A 19,509-nucleotide genomic window follows, 5' to 3' on the forward strand; every position below is an offset into this window, starting at 1 on the left:
ACAAGTAAACTGATTAGAATTTGTTGCATTGTGTTTTTGGACTAATTTCCACACAAACCTCTTTATAAAATTAACATGATTTTCACTCCTTTTTAAGGAGGCTCTCCTGAGCGCCCTCTTGTGGGTCGCCTCCTGCCTGCTGGAAGACACAGTGGGAGTTGGTGAGTAAGTTTAGTGCTCCATGGAAAACTGCACTTCAAAGACAAATACCTCCAGAGCGCGAGAAACGTGACATGTTTGGTCTAAACTACCTGAAGCTTCCAGTTTTATCGATTTTTTTTTTTGCTGGGTAGGTGGTGTATGCGCGCGCGCGCACGCCAGACGAATCGAGCCGTGATTGCGCGCGCTGGACGCTGAATCTGACTATACACGCACGCGCCGGCCTTTGCGCGCGTTTGCGGTCTTATTGCGATTGCGCTCTCTCAAGTCTTGAAATTGTCCCGCGGTTGCACGAGAGAGGGTTGTTGTAAAGCTCGCTGCAAAAGTGGAGAGGACGCGAGGCGATGCGCGCGCGCGAGAGAGACAGAGAGAGAGAGAGAGAGAGAGAGAGAGAGAGAGAGAGAGAGAGAGAGAGAGAGAGAGAGAGAGAGTGTGTGTGTGAGTGTGTTCACAAGGGGACGTGGTGAGAGAAACAGATTTTTCTGAGGACAAGGAGACGACAGTAAACACAAGCGGTAGCGGGCAGAAAACCCCTCTCACCACAACTCAGTGTCTCCAGTGTTTGTGAGCACGCACGCGCCTCCAGAAAACCTCAGTCGGAGGGAGAAGGTCGCGTGCGGGGTACAGCAGCGTCTTCACCAGGACTGCTGAGCGGGGTGACCATCCGGCTTCAGACGAGACGGTCCGACCTGGACGTCAACAAGTCCACTGTGCCGTGAGAAAATGGGCTCTTTTTACACGGCGGAGGGGTGGGCTGTGCTGTAACACCGGGACCATGGCAGGGGTACACACTTCAGATGCCGTGTCGGGACATTTTCTGGATCCCGCAGCCCAGGGCGCGACCAACGCAGCGGGAATCACCGGCGATGCGACCACCGGCACCCGGGCGTACTTGGAGGTGTCGGCCGCCGGCCAGCAGGGCTACGGGGCAGAGGGAGTTTACACCAACGGACGGTACCGGGAGCACAGCAGTCCAAGGACCGGGAGTGCCAGCCGTAATAATTCCGCCGAGAGAAGTCAGGGAGCTGGAAACACGCCTTGCGGCATCATGAAGGTTAGTCGATTTGAAACAGTTAATTCTCCTTGTCAACGGTTCTCAAGGTGACACTATGGGCATTTATTAACTGACTGTGTCACAGTTTAGAGAAACAAAGCATGAATAAGGTTTTAAAATGCACCTTAATCCCCAGTTACCTAAAACCATGGGCCAGAGACTTTGAGGGTTCCTCAGAGTTCCGCTGGGAACCAGAGGAACACGAGCATTAAACAGCTTTCATTTTGGCAGCCCTCCATAGAAGTTACAAAGGAATTACCCTGAATTAGACTTTAATACCCTCATTTGCTGCAACATCAGAAATAGAAGTGGTAAAGCCAAGGCTTCCCCAGTGCATCCTTTGTATTTTGGGCTTCACATGTGGATGTCCTTGTGTTTGACAAACCCAATATGCATGAAACAAACTGCTGTAGTGATCACCTTCAGTTCAGTTAACTCCAACTCTCCAGACAGACAGGTAGCAGTTTAGAGGGAGCCTGGTAGCTATAGTTTGCATTCCTCAGAATCAGCTTCTATTCCTGCACTTACCATATCACTCCCCCATTAAAGCATACAGTAACAGTAGAGTAACACACCAATGAGCGGTAGTATATCTGTTCTGTGTGGGAGTTTACAGTGATCATGCCATGAGCTGAGGTATTTTTAGTTGTTGATTTAGTAATAGTGCTCATACTCAGCTGTGGTAGGCTATGTGGTGAATTTTATAGCGAGAATAATACATTTTTTATTGGATGAACTGCAGTACGCAGTTGGGTTAGATTTTAAACCTAAAGGCAGGTCCTGGAGAAAGAGAATGTGCACACATTTTAAAAACTTTAACTTGATATAAAGTTGATTTGTGGGCCACAGGCAGGCAGTCTCTCTCTCTCTCTCTCCATATTCTATCTTTAAGTAGTGTTATTTTAATATATGTCTAATGGTTTCCCAGCTTTAATCAGAGCTCCCTTTACTGGAGGTTAATTAACTGATCTGGGTCCATATTGCCCCCAGAAGCAAGATGACAACTTTACTTAAAGTGCATATAACCCATAACCCATTTTATTTTTTGTACCACAGAGGAAGGTTTGACACTGACAACACAGTGAGACTGGTAGCATGACAGGCGGCATCATGGGGTCCTTGCTGGAGATAGAAGTGCAGCAGCGTAGGTGGGACACACTGGAGAGTTGCGTTCTGCCATATCAGACCTAGTTTGCTTAGCAACTGACACAAAACACTGGCTAATTCTTTGTTACCCCCATTATTAGATTCCCTGTGGATGTGAGCGAAGGTAATGCACTCCCCCACAAACAGCGTTTAGACATACAGGTGGATACAGACCATCAGGTCTGCCGCATTCTGCTGCTGCTTCACGGTTGTCAGTTCAGTGGCATCGAAATAAAAGTACATCCCTTTGTTTTTTTAAACCATAAAGCTATTCCTCTTCATTTACTATTGTTTTCTACTACTACAAACATGTGTTCATTGAATGTAAAAAGAAAAACACACACAACTACACAACACACAAATATTGTACGTCTCCAAAGCCCTAAATCCCTCCTCTTCCCACAGAACAATCAGTCCACCTCTGTGTGTCTCATGAGCAAAACTAGACAGGAAAGCCTTGGGGGGGATTGTGCCTGTCTAAATATGATTGATAACAGATCTTCAAAGGCTGCTTCTCTGAATACCATGTTCATATGGTGTTAGAAAGTGTTCCTGCTGAGCTTTGCTAGCATAGTGTGAGCAAATTCCACTGTCTTGTCTACTGAAATAACCACAGACGCCTCTACAAAATGAATTCATCAACGCAGTTCCACTAAAATCCAGCACTGTACCCGAGGCTATGGAGTTTCAATAAGTGACCCATGACCTCGCTGCGCTGGGAGGAAATCATCCATGCGATAATATCTTGAATTCAGACATATCGGCGTCCTGTGATCTTCACAGCTCATGTCATGTTGAGTGTCGCCTTCATGTAATGACCACGGCGTTGTGTGCTGGCATTTGCGTGGCTCTTGCGCTTGCACTTGCACTTGACTACGGACATACATTATGTGTGTGTGCGGGGAAAGCCTTGTATCTTGAAAGACAGAACTGACTGAAGTGATAAAGCACAGGGAGTTGTATGCTGATGCATTGTGCACAGGTTGTGCAATTGTCTATTATATCAAGCCACCTCTCGCAGCTGTAGAAAACACTTCTGCACACTGTGCTGAACTAACATTGAATTTTTTGTGCTGTGTGCATGTTGATAGATTGCAGTTTTCCTTTCACCTCACCACTCCACAAATGTCTTTTCCTTCTCAGGGGCAATTTTCAACAAGAGAAATGTCTGTCAGTATAATCCAGTCAGTAAATGTCATTGCAGTCATTCTGTCTCTTTTTAATCACATGTTATAGTCTTGTAGAACAGGTTGTAGTATTTAACATTAAGATGTTCAGAGCCAAAAGTTTGCTGGATACCTGTTCTGCAGATGTGTACGCATGAGAAAGGCAGAATTTTTTATGATCACCTCTAGAAGGATGCATCACATATTACTGTCACGACATGTGTGCACACACACACACACACACACACACACACACACACACACACACACACACACACACACACACACACACACACACACACACACACGCATGCACACGCTGTTCGAGCAGAGCATGTTAGAAAACTGGGTCAGCCATTCTTTAGACTTCATGTATAGCATCAGCGCGCCCACCTACACTTTAGCAGCACTTTGCTGTGTGTTCGAGTGGAGCTATAATAGGTGAAGGGGCTAAGGGTCCATATTGGGGGGGAATGAGCAATTACAGCTCTGCGTTACCTCATTAACTTAGCCCTCAACAAGCAAACCTTGCAAGAGGAGGAGGGGGGGTTTGTGTGTCTGTCCCCCTAGCAGGCATCCAACTTTGTCCTCTTGTCATTTCCTCAGCGGGGTGACAGTGTCATGGTGGAGAGCCTGCAGAGTGGCTGGAGGGGGGGTTTGTGATGCAGCCCTGTTACGTAATGCCGGACTGTGGACAGCTGCAAGGCCGGCTCCAGCCTGGCTGCTGGGCTGCTGGGCGGAGGGAACTGACAACCGGCACAAGTAGAGAGGGAGCAAACAGGATTTTTTAGCAAGAATCAAAGGGCAACATGTTTTCAGCTGAGTCTCCTAAGCATTTGGCATTTCTTTCATTTCTCCACTTTCCCTCTCGCTTCCTTGCACACTGTAGTCTTTAACCTTAGCAGCTGTTGAAAGGTCAAACGTTTATTTTCAGAGATCTAAAAAAACTAAAAAAACACACACACAGTTTAAGTAATCCCCCCAAAAAAGTCATAATGAGCAGTAATGTAACACTGTTAATGGCCATTGTGAATAAAGATCAATACAGATCACATGGTACATCAGTCCATCTTGCATAAATCCATCCACCTCCACAATGTGCCTCCATGAGTGGCAGGATATCAATTCACCATTCCATTCGTGACCTCATCTAATAGATTTGAACCGGACTGACCGAGCGTGACCCCTCATCAGCTCAAGAGTCTACTAGGATGCTTAATAAGAGGCTGACACAAATGATTGGCTTACCGAGGAGTCAATCCTCTCGGCCGAGGAGAGCGAAAGCTTCTCGGAGTGAGGGAAGAAGGGAAGATCCTAGAGGAAGGAGATGCGAGGCTGATTCTTTGATTTACAAGAGGTTTAAATGATGAATGATTCAAGTTTCACTTTCGGAGTTTTACAAGTTATATTTAGGTCAAATAAATCTGGTATCTGTAGTTTAAAGAGAGAGTTTGCGAAACTATGTGTTCCTGTTTCCTCAAGGACAGAAAATCCTCTGGGTTAAAAGCAGAGATAATTTTGGCTCACATGCATCATCTCCCTCATCCAAAAAATGTAGTCAGATAAGCGAAGGCACTGAAATACTCCTTGCAATCTTAAAGTCATCCTCCTCCTCCCACTCCTCCCACTCTCATGGACCGTATAAATAGAAAAAGCAGTTCCGTGCTGTGTTTGACCACCTCTGGCCCTGATAAGAGCCGTGTGCACGCATCACGCCTGTGACTCAACAGAGGACCTGTGGTGTCCCGCTGTTCCAGCTGACCATGCACACATCGGTGCTTTTCATAACTGCCCAAGGTTGATGGGTGGATAGTCCTTTTAATGGTGCATTCAAGTTCATCCCACAGGGGTTCGCCAAGATTGATGTCAGGTATGGTCACCGGGTCGTTAATGCAATTTTACCAGAATGTTCCCCGTGCAGGATCATTTCGGGGCGATTCCTCCGCTGCGACAGGGCAAGTTATCCTTGTGAAAATGTGATGATAAATGGTGCAACCTGTCCTGTTATGATGTGTGATGAAGGTTCAGTCTGGCATGAAGGCATTCATGCTACACATTTCATCACCATGCCACACATTTGTAATGAGATGTTAACTGTCGTGGCGTTTTCACCCCCTCTCTTGTCAGTTTATGATTTTCATCACATTTTCAGTCGTTGCCTCACCTGCGAGACAGACGTGGAAGCTGAGCTGCCTGCCAGAGCATTTGTTTATCTACTCAAATACAGACCTATGCAAATAGAGGGGGAGAGACCACATCTTCTGCATGGCAAGTTGTTTTTTTTTTGCCTTTGAACCCTCCTGGATCAGCTCCCCGGTACCACCTTGGGTTTGTCTACACCTCTCACAGGCTGAATATTTGCAACCTGATGATGATGATTATGATGATGATATCCCCGACTGTTTGAACTCACTTGATGTGGGAATGATTTTGTCAGTAAAGAACTTATTTGTCAATGATTTTAACGATGTTTGCTTGGCAAACGCAGCCTGATGAATTCCTGAATATAGTTTCAAAGCAATGATCTTATGAAGTATTCGTTAGTGATGGCCTCTTGGTGCTGCCTTATTGTTGCATTGTAGGTACCTTGGATAGATAGATAGATAGATAGATAGATAGATGATATACAGTATACTTTATTGTCTCCAGCCTTTTGTTTTAGGGCTGCTGCCACTAACAATTATTGATCATTTTCTCATTGATTTGTGAGCTCTGTGATAAATGCCCTCCAATGTATTCTAGAGCAAAAGTGGATCAACACATGAAAAACCAAAAGTATTCCATTGAAACCAAGAGAAACAGAAAATTGCAAACATTTACTTAATGCTTACTTACTGTGGTGCAAAGCTCATGACTGATTGAATCCATGACGATCAAGAAATCCAGCAGCAATTAACTAATTAATATCAAAACTATTATTATAGGTGATTTCTGTGAAATGTAATGCACCACATGAAATCTGTTTTTCTTATACATGCAGTGTGTTGGTTTGTGTTCAGCTGCACTGGATCATTTTTCAGGAGGTGCCCCGAATTCACAGTATTCCTTTGTGGCATTTCCAAAGTGTACTTACTAACCTGTGTGACACCTGGATGGCAGCGTAGCTGTAGGGGATTTGTCAGACAGGAGCGCAGTGTCTTAAATTTCTGCCCCCTGATGGATCCCTCTTTCAGGCTGCCTCCGCTCCAGGCTATTGTTTCCCTAATGTGAGATTTGGCTGATCCCCTCGAGGACGGAGGACGCCTCAGTACAAGCCAGAACAAATAACACTGATTACATATAGTGGGACCATCAGAGATGATGATGATGGTGGTGATGAGAATTGGAATAAGAGCCTATCCACGCCTCACTGCTCTTATCACAGGCTTTATGTAAAAATGAGAGCTTCCTCCAGAAATGTAATTTAAAGTAATGGAATATGGGTAGAGATCCCAGAAGTTAGGGCACAACGCACGTTCCTTTTAAGGACTTTGAAGAGCACAAGTAATTCCCATGTCTCCTGCAGCAGCACCCCGTACTGAATGCTTGGGTATTTTTGGAAAGGAGAGATCTGCACTGCGTTGAAAAGGCAGCAGAAGATGTGAGGTGGTGATTACAGGCGTCTGGGGCTGCTGAATCATCGCCTGCTCTCTTGGCTGCTTGTCTCAAAGCGGCAATCTGCAAAATACAAACAATCTCAAATAGACCTCTTTTGTGTTGGGATCCGCAGTTTAGCGTCGAACAGAGGAGCAAAAACATCAACAGTTTTATAAAGGTCACCGGCAGAGGAACACCCAGCTCAAGAGCCACACACACATTCCTAGAAACAAGAGACATTAACATCTCCGCGCAGTGGATCTAAACAAAGAGAAGCTGTGATTTATGCATGTTTTATGTTTTTTTATTTCAGTGTTATTTGAACCTCTCTTTGTCTCTCCAAACTGTCTGATCCCCTGAAGCTGCTTTGCTGCCATTTACTTTAAGATCAAAGTATAGAAAGGAGACGAAATCTGGGGTGAAGGAAAAGTTAAATAGATCAGAGCCATAGCTTGAGTGTTTGTTGGAGATGTGGAGAGTTTATCTGAGGCCTTATCAGAGGCTTGCTTTCAAACACACTCCGCAACAGTAGACTTGCAACAGATCAGGGTGATCCTGTCCCTATTATTTACAGGCAGTTACATTGTTACAGCACTAATGTGGATTTGCTGAATGTGTACTGAAGCTATACTATTGAATCTCAGAGAAGGATTTGGAGCATCTGACTTTTCCCGCCTCTCATATCATGAGAGTTTTTCCGCTGTTTCCTCATCCTCCTTTCTTCGCGTTGTTTTCAAGGTAAATTCATGCAAAACCGCAGATCCACGTTCCCGTTCAGGGACAGTTTTTCAGCAAGCAGTCTCTGCATTTGCCTCGAAAACAACTCAATGTCTCATAACTTTCCTTTATTATCTCATAGCATGGTGAATGTGCAGGTCACAACTTGTCCACGAGAGCATTTTGGAGTTGTTGAATTGTGTATTTGAAGAGTTTGATGAGGGAAACCAAGAAATCCCATGAGCCTCCGTAGCGTAGCTCTGAGCAGCTCGCGGCTCTGCTCCGCCGTTCTAAAAATAGCTTACATCGACAATTAATAGTAACAAACCTACTGCTATGACTATAGGGATTATGGCAATGGGCCAATTTGCCAAAATGTTGAACTATCCCTTTAATGGGCAATGACTTGTGCTGGAACCTCAGTTACAGCAAAGGGAGTTTTTTTTCTTCCTTTGAGAACAATTGATCTGATTGGACACTGCCAGGAATGTGTTTTGGGTGACACCTCATCCTGATGATCATTGTGGGAGGTGTGCAGCAGTGATGAAACCACGGCGACAGCAGGCCGCTGATGTTTTACAGTATTTGTGGTCCTCGTGACAGGGAAAAATCATCAGGCAAATCATCCTTGGCACGGCATCATTTTGACCAAGAGACGATGCCGTGCAGTATTTACAGCCTCGCAGGATGATATTGACTCTACCAGAAGAGCTATTGTCAGTTCAAGGGCATGAATAAGGATGAGTAATATTCAGATTTGTCAAGCTGGATATTTCCCAGGTTCATCTTGGCAAAGGGAGAACAGGGGTCTGATGGATGAACAGGACAATATGTTTGTGAGAGCTGCTCCACCTGGCTTTGCTCTGACATGTTTTTTTTTTCTTAACCTCCTGTAGAACATACGGCACTTCCTCTCAATCACATTTTTTTCTCCTTTAGTAATGTGCTGTGAGACAGGAAAGGGATGTGACACTACACTCAGAAGCTTTACTGTGTGACTAAGGGTGATGAAACAGTTTGTAATGATCAATCAGTAAAATAAGAAAAAAGGTTGCATGTCCATTTTGCAATTCTGTTGTGTGTAATAGCCCAATAAAACATTGTGTGGCCGGATGACTCAGGATATCAGCTGCAATCAGGGATTTTTGTTTCTTGACTGCTCTCAAAATGCAATAGTAGTATTAGATTTGTATGACACGTCTCACTTTGAAGTGTAGCTCATTATGCAAAACATCCAAAAGATTTCACAAATCTCGGTTAGTAATGCACCCAAGCTGAAGTTCATCAATCCACCTAATAGGATGACTAGACTCCTAGGAGATCATAAAGTGCCGGGAAACTGCACCTGAGTCAGTAAATCAGTTCAGTGCATAAGTAGGAGCTCTTTTGTAAAAAAGACTTTATTGAAGGTGTTGGTATTAGCTTGAGGCACGGTATTAAACTTGTGATTGAAGTTAAGTTAAACAAAATAAAGAAAACCACGTACAGTCGGTTCCAAAGGAGCAGCACACATTAATATTTGCAGATTCTGTCCATGCACATTTTTCAATTCAATAAATATCTGACTGACGAAATCGTCGTGGGAAAAGAAAATGTTACATTTCGTGCTTCTGTACAATTACATTAGCTGATTGATTGCCTCGTGCATAAACAGCAGAATCAATGGAAAAACAGACATGAAGTGCGAATTTGCCCAAGTAATCCCACTGATGGGATGTATACACGGCAAACGGAGAAGGCTTTGTTTCTTCAAGCTTCTCTCATAATGCAACTGAAATTAAAAAGAGCAGAAAGGGGACGGCAAAATAAAAGCGGCGCCAGGTCCTCATCGGCCTCGCTTTATTTCCTCAGACAGTCAATCTGTGAGGTTTGGCTTGCCGGAGGGAGCGCACTGTCTTCACGTCCGCACCATTTCATTCTTCTGTTCCTCCTTCTGTGGTCTGGTGGAGTTATCTCCGTGCTTTAGATCAGAACAGGGAGACAACGATTAGTGGAGGGAACGGCGTGATGGATGAATCAGGACGTGTGTGTATGTACTTTTTTTTTTTTTTTTTTTATCCCTGTGCATGTGTGTGGTCATTTTCAATTGCAGGCAGTCTGGTATAGAAAGCATTGGTAGGGTGGTGAATGTTAATAGTGAGTCCAGCAGCCTCCATGCAGCAAGCTTTTCTCAGGGGAAGGAGAGAGGCTGAACGTGACAGAGGGCAGAACACAGGACAACTACGTCCTGAGAAAACACAATGAGATGAATGAAGACTAATAATGGAAGATAAGGCCGGAGAATTACAGGAGGAAGGAAGTGATGCAACTTCTGACCGTCTGACCTTGTGGGTGGATTTGCGTGAGGGCATGTGAGAGGCGGTGAGACACTGGGACATCGTAGACATTATTAAGTGTCACATTGTGTGTGAGTGTGTTCTATCTGTAGATGTGATCATGAGTGCAAAGAAGTTAATGATATCGATCATTTGCCAACGTTCGTTCGTGTTTGTGTTATTTCACCACAGGTCAAATACAGTGGTTATGCAAGAGTGTAAAGTTGTGTTTGGAGGTTTGAATTCCCACAGATTTGAGTGGAGACTTTTCTTCTGCAGCTACTGAAAAGAAAGATTGCCTCTGGTTTTCTTATGCTGTCTGGTTTCTTACATTATTCCTCTCTGGCCGGTGTGGGTGCCAGTGTTATTCCAGGGCTCTGTCTGCTCCGCTTTGCTGTATTTGCTTTTTTATTTCTTTTCATTGCGTTCCTCATGCTCTTTGGTTCTGTGTAACCTCTCACCATGTCAGGTTCCAGTCTGCTTCAGATCTCGGCTTATTTATAGATTTTTTTTTTCTTTAATCACAGACTTGATCTTGTATTCAACCAATCTGAATGTTTTTTTTTTCTTTTCATGAGATCTGAAAAACAGAGCAGCCTGCTGCGCTCTCAGGTTGTTGACAGACAATATTAAAAGATTATCTTATGATCAATCATGTAACTAACAGGGCTTGGGTGTCAAACCTCAATAGATATAGATATATATTTTTCAAAAAACATCAAACATTTGAAGTAGGCATATCCGGTGTGATCTGTTGTCGTGTTCTCTTATTGTTTGATGAAACAGTTTCACATTGAAGTCAAAACTTTCCAACCACAGATTTTATTCATTGTTTTGGCTTTGTTACTGAAAATCGTAAACGGCCTTAAAGTGTAAATATTTAAAATGAAGGAACAAGCTAACTATAACTATTGCCTCATGAGGACTATTGTCAGTGTGGCTGTAGAGAGGTTGCACGTTAATGTGGACATTGTTAACACCATTGTTAACGGGCAGACCTCAGCTTTTGGCTCAGAGCAGTGCTGAGCTGCCGGGGTTCAACCACACAGAGCCACTGGCATGTTTTTGGCTTAGTGTTATGATTGACTGTGCAGTGCAGTGCAGTGCAAAAACTTCTGTGCACAATGCATAATGCACCATCTAAAAGTCAAACTGAGACATCGTACTGCTGCTAAAATGACATCATGTGACCAGGTTCACCAAATGTGCAACCGTAGCACTAAAGCAGCAGCTGGCAGCAGTGTCAGTAGTGTGTTACAGGCTCTGCCTCGGCTTCCAGGCTTGTCGCGTCCTTGGTTGTTGCCTCTGTTCATTTTCCCATCAGGCCCGGTTGGCAGAGTTGGCATTAGAGCAGCTGTTTGCACCTGGCCAATCCAATATGCACCGAACATTATCCATCCCCATTGTCTTTCTGTCTGACACCATCACTGGCTCTCCACTTTTCACCATATTGTTTCTTTTGTTTGGTTTTTGCTTGTATTTTTTTTAATTGTGCACCAGAAAGCATCTCACTCACTCAGAGTGAGACTGAGCTACCAACTGGCCCATTTCAATTTTTAGTTGTTCTGTTCAGGTTTTGTATTTTATGTGAATAAACATGATTGATTCTTCATTTTATGCTTAAAGGTTGAGTCTGGAGAATGAGCAGAATTGCAAAAACAGAAAAATAATTCCAACAGTCGGTTGCCAAGTATAACACACAGTTGTTAGGGCCGTAATCTCTTGTTTATGACAGATAAGACTACACAAATACACACATCATAACATGTATATGATAATGCATCGATCCATTGATTGATTATCAAAGACTTTGTTGAAAACAAATGCACACGACTGGGAGGAGGCTTAGCAGGAAGTCATTGTTGAACCCATCGATTTTTCTTTAGGACTACATCTATTTTTTTATGGAAAAGCAATACTTTTGTTCTGCACCCCTCTAAACACATTTTTTTTTTAAAGAAATACAGCTTTTAATAAGCATTCTCCATATTCAACCTTTAATTGTGTGCATTTCCCTCTGCTTGCTTGTCGTTGGAGCCAAGAGCCAGGTCGTGTCCGCTGAGCTGTACTCTACATCTTTTTATCTTTTTGCCACTGTGGTTGATATTAGCCAGCGGTACACAGACTTTGCCAGCGTTTCACAGATGGTACCATTTTTCTCTTTTGCCTGGCACAGATGGCAGAAGATGAAGAAATGATGGGCTTTAAGCGCATGGGCCGTGTGTGTGTGTGTGTGTGTGTGTGTGTGTGTGTGTGTGTGTGTGTGTGTGTGTGTGTGTGTGTGTTTGTAGGGGATGCGATAGACGATTATATTGTTGTCTTTAATGCGATAATTGACCCTTTTTTATATTTTTGTGTTATTTAAAATCATCTTTACCATGTGATCTACCATCCAGAGTGAGTTTTAGTTTGTTCTAGTACAATATTGCTGAATATAAATCCAAGATGAGAAAATGCTGACTCTGTGTTTTGTGGTTCTCAGGTGTTTTTCACTTTTTTAATGTTTTTGAAATGTATTGGTAGTTGAACCGGCTGCCCACACGTTTTAAAAAAAAAACGTGTGACGTTATCCATGGGCCATTTTTAAACTGCGGCGCCTACGCAACCGGAAAATGAGAGGGAACCAAATTAACTTCATATGTCTCACACTAAACTTTCCTCTTACATTGAGAACATTGCTATTAATTATGAATTAGCTGTTCATCCTAAATCTAGTGCAGATGTTTCTGAGGCCATCTGCCACTGGCTTGTTTTAAAGCTGTCAAAGAGGTTGTTTGTTGTCCTCTTTAACGCCCCAGGGTGCCTTTCTGCAGGATACAGTGCAAGCGCGGGCATGTCACTCATACATTCCACTGATGCTGCACACACACACACACACAGAGAAAGCTTTCCCCCTCAAAGCTGAAAACACACTTTCAGTAGATGAAACTGTCAATAATGCATTCTGTTTAAGCTGCAGAGACACAAATTGAAGTTGCATGCTGGTGTATGTATGTGTGTGTGGTTTGCAGTACTGGATGTGTGTAGTCACTGACAGAGAAGGGCTTCACTCGGCTTTAGGAATATATAAGATATGAGTTTAGGGATTGGAGGATCAGGCGTGGGGTTCTCATACGATCCCAGCCCTCTCTCCGCTGTGGGCCTCCGGCCTGCCAGACCTCAGCTGGTGAATGTACTGTGTATCAGTTTGTATATTTATGTTCTCTCTGCAAGTATACAGTTTGTGTGTGAAAGGGGGAGCAGGCCGGGCTTTGCTGTGACTTCAAAATGAGGGATTTTATGTGTGTTCTTTGCAGTCTATGCAAAGGGGTCTTGAGAGAAAGAAAACCAGACTTAACACTGTGGAATGTGATACTATACTGTCAGCTCTACCCCGGAGTAAGGAGAGGAAGAGACTGAGAGGCCATGGTGACAGAAAGGGAGTTGATTGGTTTTGGTTTTGTCATAAAAAATGAAGAAGTAGTTAAAAGAAGGTTCAAATTCACGCACAAGACCAATTTCGGGTTTGACGATACTTAATACATTGTGTTTTATCATATAAAGATCAATACAAAGCATCTAAAGTTAGTGATATAAACTGAAATATTTCAGCATGTCTACAATTCACTCAAAAAATTGACATAACGTTTTGCTGCAAGGTTCTGCCCGGTCAACATAAAGTAAAAAAAAAACAAAAAACATCCAGGCCAGTGCCTCTGCAATCACATCATCTTTGTACACGTAAATGCAGCCCGGCGTGACAGGTGATGCTGGCTCAATGCTGATCTAAAACGAATATTATTTCCACTACCTGATGTTTGTCTCTGCTTGTGGGGCTGCTGTGGCTCCAGCTGAGCCTCCCAGTGAGAAGCAAACACCTTTTTTAGCTCACAGCTAGAGGAGGAATGAGTTGAGGAAGGGTCAATAAAAGTCACAGAGCAGTGGACAAGTCAAGTGGTGAAAAAAAAAAAAACCCTTCGTCATTTCAGAGCTGTAAAACCCCTGCGGTTCACTTCACAATTCAGTTTTGCACATTTCCATATTTTCGCCCTCACTATATTTAATTGCCAACCATAGTTGATAGCACACTGTACTGTAAGATTGATGTGCTATCTTCCACAGAGCCAGGGAATATGCTGACTCGGATACATTGTCATTCTAAGGTAACAGAGCTGTGAAGAGGGGCTGTTTGAAAACTCTTTGTTGAAGGATATTCCTCTGGGGAAAAAATAATTTACTGAACTATGTTGTGTGGAAATCACCCCTAGAAAATCAACAATGAAAAATGCATGGTTGATTTGGTTGGTTGTTACAATAAATAAATATGTCTGTTTTGCCTCGAGCACTTGAATTAATCTGCAACTAATAATGGAACTGGATGAATCTAAATCATGCAATTTCTAGTAAATGGGGGGAAAAAATGCTAAGCTAGTAGTATGGCTCTTTAATAAATTCCTAGTGCCAAGATGTCCTTTCTATTTGGGCACCTTATTAATGCCATTGTATAATGTCAGATTCCAATTAGCCTGAACAGAGCAGGTCAGTCTGAGTAAGTGGGTACAAATTCTCAGCACAGGGTGACCCAGTTGTCAACAGCCTTAGCAAGGTGTGCAAGAGGAGCACACGCTGTCGTGAGCTTTTTTTTTTAATATGGAAGAGGTGTGGAGGAGGAAAGAGACTTTTCAATGGTCTGTATCTGGAATCCAATTTTATTTGTGCCTGCATGTGTATGGCAGTCTTGGAGGTGTACTGTAGGTGTATGCACATGAGTGTGAGTAAATTGTGAATGGCTGTATGATTGTGTGAAAAGGTCAGACATTCATGCAACAAGGAAGTTGGTTTGGTAATCAAGGAGAATTAAGGTCAGTGTGTGTGTGTCTGCGTGTGTGCGCGCATGCTTTTGATTATCAGTGGGTTGGCGGCTGCTGAGGTGTGGGTGGCACACGGCACGGCATGGGCCAAAAATAAACATAAGAATCTTAGTCAAACTAATTCAGTTCTCATAAAGAGCTCCTTCTTACTGTGGTTATAATGATGCAAAACATCTGAAGCACACACAACTTTGATATGAAGGTGTTACACAAGAAAGATGAAATGACAGTAATCAAGTTTGTTTATGTGTAAGCTCACAAATCTGCTTAGTTTGCCTTTTAAAGGGTTACATTTTTGGTTCAGTGTTGTTTTTTTTCTGTAAGAGGCAGACTGAATTGGCATTAAAAGAGAAATCTGATCTGATGTTGTGTTATGTCATGATGTGCTAGCTTTGCATAACACAAAACTGAAAACAACTCGATACAGCTAGCCTGTACATGCGTTTTAAAAGCAACACTTCTCTTGTAATGAGCTTTAGAGGCTCTGCTCATCCAACTTTCCACAAGAAAGTGTATTTACTGAAATGTTCAAACTAAGTTAAAGAAACACTGATGAAAGTGCCAGTAAATCCTCATAAAAACCCAATAAACAAACAATTAAATAAAAAGCTTAGATAATAACTCTCTATTTATGAGAGTCTGAATCCCCCATGGCCATGAAAATGAGTCCTGTGGTCACCAAGAGCTGGAGAGTCAAAGGACAAAGGGACACAGAGGTGAATGGTGGTTGTTGAGACTGCAGGGTGAGTGTTTTACTAAATACTGCTGGGCCTGGCTTGGTTGTTTAAATGCCCCATGCTGGACCAGCAGGGTGGGAATGACATACAGATCAATGCCCCCTGACTGCTCTGTTGATTCCTGCTCACCAATAAGAAAGGGAGAGAAATCGAGAAGAGTCAAGAAGAGGTGATGAGCGGTATGAAAAGTTGGAGGGACGGAGATGGAGAGATGGAGAGATGGAGAGGAACTGTCTGTTATTCAGCTGTAGACCATTAGCACCTAGAGTTTGCAGTAATTCTGAACAGTCTCCTCCCAACAGCCCAGTCACGAAGCAGAAGAACCGACACACAGATGAAGGCAGAGAGGGAAGGTGCCATACATTTTGCATGCACATGCTTCATTGAAGCCATGAGGGTGCTCCCTTCTCTCCTCCTCCTGTCTCCCCGTCCTCGTTTGACTTGAATATAATGAAGAAGGCCTAGTCTTTCCATCCTTGAGAGGTTTGAAATGAAAAAAGCAGTTTTTCCACAACGTGTTTCCAACTGAAGAAAAAAAACATTTGAGTGAGGAATGGGCAGATCCTGTCTGCCTCGAGAGACTCGCGCAAATGTGTGCGCTGTCTTGGCAGTTGTAATGTGCCATCTTGAAATGAAGTGTAATAACTGGTTTGTCAGACAAAACAAAACTGTGAATGTGTGTCTGTCCATCAGAATGAGATTCTTAGTCACATGGACTGAAAAATCCAAATTTAAAACCAATATTTTTTTGATGAATTTCTTTTTAACATCTTAAATATTTTGAATCCTTTAAAAATGTATCACTAGATTATTCTTCTGTGTTCAAGAAGATGACTCATAGTTGTGGAGCAATGGATTTAATACTCCATTGATTATTTTCATTATCTATTAAATCATTTTGTGATTATGTATTTTAATAATTGCTGCATCACTCACTATACTGTAGTAAGACACTTAAATAACTACTGGAGATTGTCATGTTTGAGAAACTATAACTCAAATTATGCTTGCTTGAAAAATTTATTGATTATTCACTAAATATTTGAGGAATTGACGTCAAACCTGCTGTGCAACAGAGGTTTCTTTTCCTTCTCTTTTTTTATTTGTCTTAGTTTCTTATGTGATGGACTCACTGAAGAAGAAAGCTTTAAGGAATCCTACTGTATTTCTGTGCCAAATCTCACTTCTCCTTTTTTTTTCCCTCATTTGATTTTCAGTTTTTATTCAAGTCACACGTTTTACTGTAATTGTTTACACAACACAGAGGATGAGCATTCACAAGCAATTAGAAGCCAGATCAACGGAAGTCGCCGTCTGTCAGTGGACCCCATAAACACTCATAAACTGCTAAAATAAGCGTCGCCATGATCAGGGTTGTAATGTCACAGTCTTATTGTGCGTTTTACTGCAAACAGAAGGTGCAGCGGATTAGCAATTTAATTGTGCAATGCCATATGACAGTAAGGCTCTGAATCTGGAGTGACTCATTGGGGACAGTAAACGCAGAGAACTGGACAGAGGAAGCAAACTAGGCCACGACTGTCTACTGAAGGCAATGAGAGCACCCTCATCCCTCTAAACCAGCCTTTTTCGAGGAATTCATTACTGAGAGAAAAGATGCTCCACTTCATGTTTATCTGATAAGGTTTATTTATTCAGCTCTGGAGTATTTGTAACAGCAAATGAAGTGCGTGTGTGTGGGGGATCACAATTGTTACCAATTGAAGTTCTGGTTCTGAGAAAAATAATGAGTATTCCAGGAAACTACTAAATCTAGTAAACGAGGAAGAAAAAAAAGGGAGAAGGCACACCGAATGCATGTCAGTCATCTCTGCCACCTCGGGTAATTAGTATTCACAGTGTATTCACAGACACCTCATGCTGAGGCTAATAAAACTCCCTCAGGCCGTGCACATGTGTGCATGCTCGTGTGGGAAACAGGTGCGCATTTCCCCATTCGCCTGTCTTTGTTTACATTGCTTGTGGCTGTGAGGAGGGTGTTGTGTGTGTGTGTGTGTGTGTGTGTGTGTGTGTGTGTTATTGTGTGAATCATGGAAGAAGCATCCATGGTGCTCAAGACAATACCAGGCCTTTCTTCTACCTGCCACTTGCACACTACACTCCAGAGACCCTGATGGACTCATAATGTGTGTGTGCGTGTGTGCATCCATGCGTGTGCTGCCTCATGGAGCTGCCTGCTATCACAAGCAGAGCGGACGTAGGGGAGGAAAAGACTGGAGGTGAAAGGATGAGGAAGGGAGGTTCTGGCTGTGGATGCAGGGAAAGCCAGGAAGTATGGGGGCGTGCAGGTAATGGAGGAGATAAAGAAGGAAAGAGATAGTGATAGCCGACATCAAGGCCAAGAGGTCAAGGTGAAAGCTGGAGGGAGTGAGAGGTGTTTACAAGAAGACAGAGCCACACATATAGATGGTGGAAGAAGATATATGGGAAGGAGGAGGAGCTGGAGGTGGAGGAGGAGGAGGAGGAGGAGGAGGAGGGTTGACGTGATGGTCAGCTAAATCTTGAGGCTGGCCAGGCGCCATTAGATTAGCTGATAACTGCGCAGCTATCCGATTAGAGGCTGGTTTATCAAACAGTGATGCTCGGAGCGCCGGAGTGGAACACAGGTGAAGGCCAAACCTGCACATCCCAGGACGATTTTAGATGACAAGCACGCACACACACACTGTTTGCTAATATTGTTAAATGCTTTCCTGTCTGCGCAGGACTTTGTCCTTGTAAGAGCATGTTTGTGCTACTCCTCCTCTCTCTCCTCCCGCTCCTGCCCCTCCCTCCCATATATCCCGACTCGCCGCCAGACAACGGAGAGATAGGGGGAGGGAGAGGAAGGAGGATCACATTTCCCAGAGTCAACGCTGCATAGGTGATATAGGAAGCTGGCAGGCAGCTATCAGTCATAAGCATCTTGCCAGGCACCTCCACCATCTCCTCCCCTACTTCAAGTATTGATTTCAGTCTGACAGAGAGTTGTGAGATGTAGTGGTGCGTGTGCCTGCCCTGCTTTGTGATATACCTCTGTTATGGCTGTCATGTATGTAGTGCCATTAGCAAGCTTGTGGTATCAGGTCAATTGCTACATCCCTTATTGATGGAGCTCTTGACTGGAAGTAAATTGAAATAGAGGCCCGCACTCAGGAAATGCTATTGACTTGAGCTGGGGCTGTAAAGTGAAGTATATCCCTGCAGCCTCCGCAAGGTGGAAGGGCCATACATGCATACAGGGGCCCCCGTACACTGGAGGAGTTACACACATAAAATATGTTCAGTATATTGAAATCTTTTACACATACCTATGCATTTGTGTCTTTCCAGTCAACACGTCATATCAGGTGGCAAATTAATAATGAAGTGGAACAAATACCAGTGCAGAGACAACCAAGATGAAAAGAAAATACCAGAGCAGCTCCCAGAAATGACACAGTAAACAACAAACGGTTGGATTTATTGGCAACCCTCCTAAAATAACATCAGTGACTGGAATGGCAGGTCCTGTCAGCTGTGAAAATTGCCGTCCGTCACAGATGGCAGGTGACTATCAGCTGAATAGCCCACTGACAGCTGAATATGGCAACATTTTAGATCTGTAAAGATGCCAGTGCAGCATTTTTTTTTTTTTTTTTTGTGATCTGGGTGCCTCCAAACAATTTCAGTCATATTTTTTCAGCTCCCTCAGGAGAAAAGTGGGTCCTTGCCATCTTGAAAATATGGGCTTCTCTAACAGCTTGGCTCTCAAGACCTTCACTGACCCACCAAACTCTCTGTTGCTGC

The 19,509-nt window shown here is 43.4% G+C and overlaps 1 protein-coding gene across 2 annotated transcripts in view; it reads left to right on the forward strand.

The window, feature by feature from the left end:
* The first annotated feature begins 549 nt into the window (after nucleotides 1-549).
* The window catches only part of LOC310990094 (inactive phospholipase C-like protein 2), a 65,624-nt gene continuing 46,664 nt past the window's right edge, over nucleotides 550-19,509 (forward strand). The window contains exon 1 of one of the 2 annotated variants that reach the window (XM_083977333.1): nucleotides 550-1,213. In XM_083977333.1, coding sequence (XP_083833459.1) covers nucleotides 935-1,213 — 279 coding nt within the window. In that variant the 5' untranslated portion in view covers nucleotides 550-934. Of the gene's footprint in view, nucleotides 1,214-5,341; nucleotides 5,396-19,509 lie in introns of those variants that run through there. The other variant, XM_083977334.1, reaches the window with a different exon arrangement.

Source organism: Trachurus trachurus (assembly GCF_905171665.1).
Source record: "Trachurus trachurus genome assembly, chromosome: 8".
Classification (NCBI taxonomy): Eukaryota; Metazoa; Chordata; class Actinopteri; order Carangiformes; family Carangidae; genus Trachurus; species Trachurus trachurus.